This window comes from Cervus canadensis, chromosome 14 (assembly GCF_019320065.1).
Source record: "Cervus canadensis isolate Bull #8, Minnesota chromosome 14, ASM1932006v1, whole genome shotgun sequence".
NCBI lineage: Eukaryota > Metazoa > Chordata > Mammalia > Artiodactyla > Cervidae > Cervus > Cervus canadensis.
In genome coordinates this window covers 21,477,365-21,486,945 of record NC_057399.1, presented here as the reverse complement: position 1 = coordinate 21,486,945, position 9,581 = coordinate 21,477,365, and the positions used below count along the sequence as shown (strand labels likewise).

The 9,581-nt window shown below is 40.6% G+C and overlaps 1 protein-coding gene and 1 pseudogene across 2 annotated transcripts in view; both read right to left on the bottom strand.

Moving 5' to 3' along the window:
* The window catches only part of LOC122453273 (dnaJ homolog subfamily A member 1-like), an 8,079-nt gene extending 1,999 nt beyond the window's left edge, over window positions 1-6,080 (bottom strand). The window contains exons 1-2 of one of the 2 annotated variants that reach the window (XM_043487217.1): window positions 6,043-6,060; window positions 5,549-5,554 (exon numbers count right to left, since the gene is read on the bottom strand). In XM_043487217.1, the coding sequence (XP_043343152.1) occupies window positions 5,549-5,554; window positions 6,043-6,045 (9 nt within the window). In that variant the 5' untranslated portion in view covers window positions 6,046-6,060. Of the gene's footprint in view, window positions 1-5,548; window positions 5,555-6,031 lie in introns of both variants that reach the window. The other variant, XM_043487218.1, reaches the window with a different exon arrangement.
* Window positions 6,081-6,432: 352 nt separating this feature from the next.
* Window positions 6,433-7,085, bottom strand: LOC122453275 (annotated as a pseudogene).
* Window positions 7,086-9,581: the final 2,496 nt, after the last annotated feature.

The window sequence follows — 9,581 nt, the reverse complement described above, 5'->3', positions numbered from 1 at the left end:
ATGACTGTGGCTTTGTAGTATCGTCTGAAGTCAGGCAGGTTGATTCCTCCTGTTCCATTCTTCTTTTTCAAGATTACTTTGGCTATTCGAGTTTTTTTGTATTTCCATACAAATTGTGAAATTATTTGTTCTAGTTCTGTGAAAAATACCGTTGGTAGCTTGATAGGGATTGCATTGAATCTATAGATTGCTTTGGTTAGAATAGCCATTTTGACAATATTGATTCTTCCAATCCATGAACACGGTATGTTTCTCCATCTGTTTGTGTCCTCTTTGATTTCTTTCATCAGTGTTTTATAGTTTTCTATGTATAGGTCTTTTGTTTCTTTAGGTAGATATACTCCTAAGTATTTTATTCTTTTTGTTGCAATGGTGAATGGTATTGTTTCCTTAATTTCTCTTTCTGTTTTTCATTGTTAGTATATAGGAATGCAAGGGATTTCTGTGTGTTAATTTTATATCCTGCAACTTTACTATATTCATTGATTAGCTCTAGTAATTTTCTGGTAGAGTCTTTAGGGTTTTCTATGTAGAGGATCATGTCATCTGCAAACAGTGAGAGTTTCACTTCTTCTTTTCCTATCTGGATTCCTTTTACTTCTTTTTCTGCTCTGATTGCTGTGGCCAAAACTTCCAGCACTATGTTGAATAGTAGTGGTGAGAGTGGGCACCCTTGTCTTGTTCCTGATTTCAGGGGAAATGCTTTCAATTTTTCACCATTGAGGGTGATGCTTGCTGTGGGTTTGTCATATATAGCTTTTATTATGTTGAGGTATGTTCCTTCTTTCCTGCTTTTGGGGAGTTTTAATCATAAATGAGTGTTGAATTTTGTCAAAGGCTTTCTCTGCATCTATTGAGATAATCATATGGTTTTTATCTTTCAATTTGTTAATGTGGTGTATTACATTGATTGATTTACGGATATTAAAGAATCCTTGCATTCCTGGATAAAGCCCACTTGGTCATGGTGTATGATTTTTTTAATATGTTGTTGGATTCTGTTTGCTAGAATTTTGTTAAGGATTTTTGCATCTATATTCATCAGTGATATTGGGCTGTAGTTTTCTTTTTCTTTTTTTTTTTTTTGTGGCATCTTTGTCTGGTTTTGGAATTAGGGTGATGGTGGCCTCATAGAATGAGTTTGGAAGCTTACCTTCATCTGCAATTTTCTGGAAGAGTTTGAGTAAGATAGGTGTTAGCTCTTCTCTAAATTTTTGGTAGAATTCAGCTGTGAAGCCATTTGGTCCTGGGCTTTTGTTTGCTGGAAGATTTTTGATGACAGTTTCGATTTCCTTGCTTGTGATGGGTCTGTTAAGATCTTCTATTTCTTCCTGGTTCAGTTTTGAAAAGTTATACTTTTCTAAGAATTTGTCCATTTCATCCAAGTTGTCCATTTTATTGGCATAGAGCTGCTGGTAGTAGTCTCTTATGATCCTTTGTATTTCAGTGTTGTCTGTTGTGATCTCTCCATTTTCATTTCTAATTTTGTTAATTTGGTTCTTCTCTCTTTGTTCCTTAATGAGTCTTGCTAATGGTTTGTCAATTTTGTTTATTTTTTCAAAAAACCAGCTTTTAGCTTTGTTGATTTTTGCTATGGTCTCTTTAGTTTCTATTGCATTTATTTCTGCCTTAATTTTTAAGATTTCTTTCCTTCTGCTACCCCTGGGGTTCTTCATTTCTTCCTTCTCTAATTGCTTTAGGTGTAGAGTTAGGTTATTTATTTGGCTTTTTTCTTGTTTCTTGATGTAAGCCTGTAATGCTATGAACCTTCCCCTTAGCACTGCTTTTACAGTGTCCCATAGGGTTTGGGTTGTTGTGTTTTCATTTTCATTCATTTCTATGCATATTTTGATTTCTTTTTTGATTTCTTCTATGATTTGTTGGTTATTCAGAAGCGTGTTATTTAGCCTCCATATGTTTGAATTTTTAATAGTTTTTTTCCTGTAATTGAGATCTAATCTTACTGCATTGTGATCAGAAAAGATGACTGGGATGATTTCAGTTTTTTTTAATTTACCAAGGCTAGATTTATGGCCCAGGATGTGATCTATTCTGGAGAAGGTTCTGTGTGCACTTGAGAAAAAGGTGAAATTGATTGTTTTGGGGTGAAATGTCCTATAGATATCAATTAGGTCTAGCTGGTCCATTGTGTCATTTAAGGTTTGTGTTTCCTTGTTAATTTTCTGTTTAGTTGATCTATCCATAGTTGTGAGTGGGGTATTAAAGTCTCCCACTCTTATTGTGTTACTATTAATTTCCTCTTTCATACTCGTTAGTGTTTGCCGCACATATTGCGGTGCTCCTATGTTGGGTGCATATATATTTATAATTGTTATATCTTCTTCTTTGATTGATCCTTTGATCATTATGTAGTGTCCTTCTTTGTCTCTTTTCACAGCTTTTATTTGAAAGTCTATTTTATCTGATATGAGTATTGCAACTCCTGCTTTCTTTTGGTCTCCATTTGCATGAAATATTTTTTTCCAGCCCTTCACTTTTAGTCTGTATGTGTCTCTTGTTTTGCAGTGGGTCTCTTGTAGACAGCATATATGGGGGTCTTGTTTTTGTATCCATTCAGCCAATCTTTGTCTTTTGGTTGGGGCATTCAACCCATTTACATTTAAGGTAATTATTGATAGGTGTGGTCCCGTTGCCATTTACTTTGTTGTTTGGGGTTCACGTTTATACAACCTTTCTGCATTTCCTGTCTAGAGAAGATCCTTTAGCATTTGTTGAAGAGCTGGTTTGGTGGTGCTGAATTCTCTCAGCTTTTGTTTATCTGTAAAGCTTTTGAGTTCTCCTTCATATCTGAATGAGATCCTTGCTGGATACAGTAATCTAGGTTGTAGGTTATTCTCTTTCATTACTTTCAGGACGTCCTGCCATTCCCTTCTGGCCTGGAGGGTTTCTATTGATAGATCAGCTGTTATCCTTATTGGAATCCCTTTGTGTGTTATTTGTTGTTTTTCCCTTGCTGCTTTTAATATTTGTTCTTTGTGTTTGATCTTTGTTAATTTGATTAATATGTGTCTTGGGGTGTTTTGCCTTGGGTTTATCCTGTTTGGGACTCTCTGGGTTTCTTGGACTTGGGTGGCTATTTCCTTTCCCATTTTAGGGAAGTTTTCAGCTATTATCTCCTCGAGTATTTTCTCATGGCCTTTCTTTTTGTCTTCTTCTTCTGGAACTCCTATGATTCGAATGTTGGGGCGTTTCACAGTGTCCCAGAGGTCCCTGAGGTTGTCCTCATTTCTTTTTATCCTTTTTTCTTTTTTCCTCTCTGCTTCATTTATTTCCACCATTTTATCTTCTACCTCACTTATCCTATCTTCTGCCTCCGTTATTGTACTCTTGGTTCCCTCCAAAGTGTTTTTGATCTCATTCATTGCATTGTTCATTTTTAATTGACTCTTTTTTATTTCTTCTAGGTCTTTATTAAACAATTCTTGTATCTTTTCAATCTTTGTCTCCAGGCTATTTCTCTGTAACTCCATTTTGTTTTCAAGATTTTTGGATCATTTTTATTATCATTATTCTAAATTCTTTTTCAGGTAGATTCCCTATCTCCTCCTCTTTTGTTTGACTTGGTGGGCATTTTTCATGTTCCTTTACCTGTTGGGTATTTCTTTGCCTTTTCATCTTGTTTAGATTGCTGTGTCTGGAGTGGACTTTCTGTATTCTGGAGGTCTGTGGTTCCTTTTTATTGTGGAGGATTTACCCAGTGGGTGGGGTTAGACGATTGGCTTGTCAAGGTTTCCCGGTTAGGGAAGCTTGCGTCAGTGTACTGGTGCGTGGAACTTGATTTCTTCTTTTTGGAGAGCAATGGAGTGCCCAGTAATGAGTTTTGAGATGGGTCTATGTGTTAGGTGTCACCTTGGGCAGCCTGTATGTTGACATTCGGGGCTATGTTCCTGTGTTGCTGGAGAATTTGCGTGGTATGTCTTGCTCTAAAACTTACTGGCTCTTGGGTGGTGGTTGGTTTCAGTGTAGGTATGGAGGCTTTTGGACGGTCACTTATTACTTAAAGTTCCATGTAGTCAGGAGTTTTCTGGTGTTCTCAGTTTTTGGGCTTAAGTTTCCTGCCTCTGGATTTCAGTTTTATTCTTCCTGTAGTCTCAGGACTTCTCCAACTATACAGCACTGATAATAAAACTTCTAGGTTAATGGCTAAAAGATTCTCCCCCCTGAGGGACACCCAGAGAGGTTCACAGAGTTACATGAACAGGAGAAAAGGGAGAAGGGAGATAGAGATGAGCAGGAGGAGAAAAAGGGGGACTCAAGAGGAGAGAGACAGATCTACGCAGCTGTCTGTTCCCAGAGTGTTCTCCGTATCTCAGACATCCACAAAGATTCACAGAATTGGATTGGGAAGAGAAGGGGAAAGGAGGAAATAGAGGTGTTCTGAGGTAGAAAACAGAGAGTCAAGATTGGGAGAGAATAATCTTCGGTTTAAAGATAGGGCTTCTCTTTTTTTTTTTTTTGGTAAGGTTATAGTGTAGTGAAAATGAAAATGAAGAGTAGTAGAGGAGTACTAGAGGACTTTAAAAGAAATAAGAGAAAAAGAAAAATAGAAAATAAAAGAGAAAACGGAAAGGAAAAAAAGAAGAAAAAAGAAAAAAAGAAAAAGAAAAAAAAAAAAGAAAGAAAAAAAAAAATTTTTTTTTTCCCCTAATTAAAAAAATCGTAAAAATCTATGTAAATGAAAGTTAAGGAGTAATGGGGGAGTAATAGGGAATTTTAAAGGAAAATAAAAGAGAAAAAATAAAAAAATATAAAAAGAAAAAAAATTTTTTTTTTTTCCCTTACTTAGAGAAAAAAAAAAGTAAAAATATATCTAGGAGTTTCTCTGGAGCTGCTGCGGTCAGTGTGGGTTCGGCTCAGTTTCAGCTAGCTCCTCGTTCCAGCTTACACTTCTCGATATCTACAGGGCCCTTCCGGTGAAGTCGGTGTTTTCTACAGGGATTTTAATCTGTTGCACCAGTCCCTTCTGAAGCGGTTCCCTTTGTTTCTTTGGCTTCTGTTTGCCGGTCTCTTCAGAGCCTCATTTCCGCCCTGACACAGGCGGGCGGAGGTGGGCTCTTATTCAGTTAGCTAGTTCCGTTGCGCTGCGGGGCGGGGCTGACGCTGCGGGGAGGGGCTGGCCCTGCGGGGGCGGGGCTGACGCTGCGGGGAGGGGCTGGCCCTGCGGGGGCGGGCTGGCGCTGCCGGAAGGGGCTGACGCTGCTTTCTCCGTCTGCGCTGCTCAGGCTCCCGGCTGCTCTATATGGAGCGCGCCCCGCGCTGCGCTAGGTTCCAGCCCTCGGGTGTTACACAAAAACGCGGAAGGAAAAGCTGCGCCTGCTCTCTGTGCCTTCCCCGTCAGAGCGGTCCAGGCAGCGAGGGGCTTGATGGGGGCGCTATCCCCAGGTGTGGTGCACTCACTCCCTTCCGCGGACCCAGTCTCAGTTTCCGCTGACGCCAGTCGAGTGCGCGCGCCTTCCGCCCTCTGCGTCCCCAGCCCCAGTCCCCGCCCGCGCCGGTCGGGTGCCTGCGCCCTGTGTCTCGCCGCGACCTTCCCCTCCCCCCTGCCTCCTGCCTCCGGCGGGGCTGGGCGGGTCCGCAGCCTGCGACCTCTTCTTGGGACTTTCTCCGTCCCTTTGTTCTGCGAACGGCCGGCAGTGTGTTCCCGCCGGTTAATTTTCTCTCTTTTGGTCTCCCACAGTTCAAGTTGGCACCTCACAGAAGCTCCCTCCGATTGTCCTCAGGGCACTCAGGCCCGGACCCTAGCCCAAGCAAGGCCGCCTAAGACTCCCTTCCCCGGACGGGTCTCCGTCCTTAGCTCTTTTGTCTCACTTTTTATCTTTTATATTTTGTCCTACCTCCTTTTGAAGACAATGGTCTGCTTTTCTGGGCGCCTGATGACCTCAGCTAGCGATCAGAAGTTGTTTTGTGAGGTTTGCTCTGCATTCAGTTATTCTTTTGATGAATTTGTAGGAGAGAAAGTGGTCTCCCCGTCCTACTCCTCCGCCATCTTGGCTCCTCCCTCCAGTAAGTGGTTTCTTTCACCATTTTCTACAGCCGGTGAGCGGGCCGATACCGGTGTGGGGGAGCGGGAAGGAGCGCGTTGCTGTGCGCAGCTCGGGCAGCCGCCGCTCCTCTGCCTTTCACCGAGCGTTCTGGAAAGTTCCCGATCTTGGGTTTTAAGAAGTTCATAAGTGTGGCTATACCCTTCACTTGGGGTTAGTGAGGATGGTTGTGGCCTGCCCAAGAGATTTTTGAAGAGATACAGTGTTGGAGATCTATAGGAAACTGGTTGTTCTAGCTGGATAATATCTTTTTTTCTTTTTCGAGTAATATTCTTTCAGTAATATTAAATCTTGTTTAACATTCCCTTTATCTGCATCGATATTATTACCCTCATCTTTTCTTTTTTTTTTACATTTCAATTTTTTTCTATAAAAGGAGTGGGTTGTGTACATTGGGAGGTTAAATGCTTTGTAGACAAGAATAAAAGCTGCACTAGAACCAACTTATTCATTATCATCATCTTCCTCCTCTTCCTTTTTTTCTTGCTTTTTTCAGCCTTGATGACTTCCTTTTTTGCTGCACCTGGCTTCCTTTTAGCTGGCTATGCAGTAATGTGCTTTTTGTACTTTTCCTTCAGCTTCTCATAAGGCTGCTTGTCATCTGCAGCAGTGTTATTCCACATCACTACCAATTTCTTTGCAACATGACCAGTGAAGAGGCCAGGATGTTCACCTTTGATTTTGGGGCAATATTAAGAACAAAATGAGAAAAAGGCCAAAGGAAGCCTCTTGAGTGCATTGGGATACTTGAACTTCTTTCTTGAAACTTGTATCCCTTTTAGGATGGATGTAAGTTTTAATTTCTCTTTCATAACAGGCCTTGTCAGCCGTTGCCATGTCTTCAAATTTTCCTTTCTCTTTAGCAGACATGATCTTCCACTTCTCTGAGCACTTCTTAGAAAACTCTGAGAAGTTGACTGAGGCATCTGGGTGCTTCTCCTTATGCTCCTCCTGGCAAGTTTGCACAAAGAATGCATATGATGACATTTTGCCTTTCAACTTCTTAGGATCTCCTTTGCCCATGTTTAATTATTTTTCCTCTGAGAGACACAGAGTTTCCCTGTGCCCTCCCCTCTTGTTTGAGATAGTTTTTTCCTCCTCACTGGGTCTTAGGGGAATGAAAGTGCTGTAGACTGAAATGATTGTGTCCCCCCCAAAATTCATATGTTGAAACCTCTCCAGTGTGATAGTATTTGGAGGTGGGGCCTTTGGGAGGAAATTAGATCATGAAGACTGAGCTCTTATGAAGGGGATTAATGCCCTTATAAAAGAGTCTCCCAAGAGCTCCCTAGCTTCTTCCATCATATAAGGATACTGTAACAGGATGGCCATCTCTGAACCAGGAATCAGGCTCTCCTCAGACCCTGAATCTAGCAGTGTCTTGATCTTGGACTTTCCAATCTCTATAACTGTGAGGCTGTTGAAGCCAGCTGGTCTATGGTAATTTTGCTAGAGCAGCCCCAGTGGACTAAGACAGGAAGTCATATCTGACTCGCTTCTGATGATAATGCCCTACGTCTCTGTAAACTCCCATCTACCTAGACAGAAAGGATCTGCAGTAGTTTTCTTTGAAATGGGGAAATTAGTTCTTAGTCTTGGTATAGGCCCCTTATTTTGACATCTGTCTTTTCTGACCACGTTACCTATGTTTGTTTGTACCCTGATTATTCCTTATTATAGCTTCCTGTTTCTTTCCTTTAAATTATCAATTCCAGTCTGTAATTATATTATTTGGTGGTTTATGTATTTATTATCTGTTTTCTCCACTAGAATGAAGGCTGTGTCAGTGTGGCTGCATTATCTGCCTTTGCTTACCATTTTTCTCCAGCACCCTCCTTGTGGCCGGAGACATGAACAGAAGCCCCAGTAGTTACTTGTTCAATAAATACATGAGCATTTGCTAAATACTCAAAGTTAGCCTAACAGATGATATTGATGCTCTGCCCATAACTCCTTGCCATCGCCACTGTAGGGCACAGCAGCTCTCTTCAATTGCTAGTATTTGCACTTAATTACCTGAGGATTTTTTTTTTTTTTTAACTTTAGCCTCTAGGTCCTGCTTTTCACCCACCCAGCAGAATAGAATCTCTATACCCTTGGAAGCAGCCCTCAACTACAGACAGATTGAAGAGTATAGACACCCTAGCTCCCTTGTTCCTTGGGTAGGATAACTCAAGCATTTTCACACTGGCTCCCAGAATTGCTGAAGTAAAATTAAGCTTCAATCACTGAGTGTACCCTCTAGTTGCTCTTCATTCCTTCTTTGCTTCACATCCCAACTCCCTTACTGTTTTCTTCTTACTTCCCCAAGAAACCACTTGCACTTAAAACATTGTTTCAAGAGTCTGTTTCTGGACAACCCAACCAAGACAGATAGGAAACAAACGTTTACAAAAGCTCTCAAGTGTTCTGAGCTCAATTTCTAAATGAGGGAGCTTGCAGTCTATTTTGAAATGAAAGTTAGTTGGAAAAAGATTATTTCCTTTCGTAAAGCATGTATTGTCTTTTAATTACCTTGTAGACCAAAAGTATGGCTATTTAAAGCATTGTTTTACTAAATTGCTTTTCTGAGTTTCCAACTTTAGTGTTTAACATGTATTGTTGTACTTCCAGACCACTATCTGGCAATTGGAAGCATGCATTTTGTGAGTCACTGTGTAGAAATGTGGCTAGCAGTTTAATGGTCATTGATAGCACATTTACTATTTGAAAAACAATAAAGTCCTTGTAGAGGACACAGTGTTGAACAGGATATTTGTCTCCATCCCCAAAGAGCTCACAATCCAGTAGTAGAGAAAAGTATATACACATTAAAATGGAGTTCAGCACTTCTCCAACTAAAAGAAGTGTTCTGTGGAGTTCCAGAGTAGATCAGAATTCTGGTGAGGAACTTTGCAACATGAGGCTTGAAGGATATGTAATTCTCTAGAGGAAACATTGTCGACACAGGCGATAGATTGGAAAATCTAAGTATGTTGAGAGGACACCTCTTACTCTGATTTCAGAGAAGAAGAAACAGTGGTAGATAAGGTTGAAAGGCAGAAATAAATCTTTCTGAAACACTTTATATTAAGAAGATGAAAAGATCATAAAAGTTGGGACAAAATGTAATAATCACAGGTGGGTCTGTTACTACTCCACTCATAGGGAAATCCTCGGCTGGTTCGCTTGTAGAGAAATATTGCCAAGGTATCACCCATTCCTAAACAAGTTCTCAGCCCTCTGACCAGGGGAGCTTATACTTGTCTAGATCAGGAGCCTGCAAACTTTTTCTGTAAAGGACTAGACTGTAAATATTTTAGGCTTTGTGGGCCATATGGTTTCTTTTACTATTATTCAATTCTGCTATTGTAGTGTGAAATCAACCATATATAGTATATATATGAATGAGTGTCTATGTTCTAATAAAACTTTATTTACAAAGCAGATTGCCAGCTGGATTTGGCGCACAGGTTGTATTTTGCTGACTCTCTGATAGACTAATTCTAGTCAAGCTGCTGTTGCTACTAAGTCGCGTCA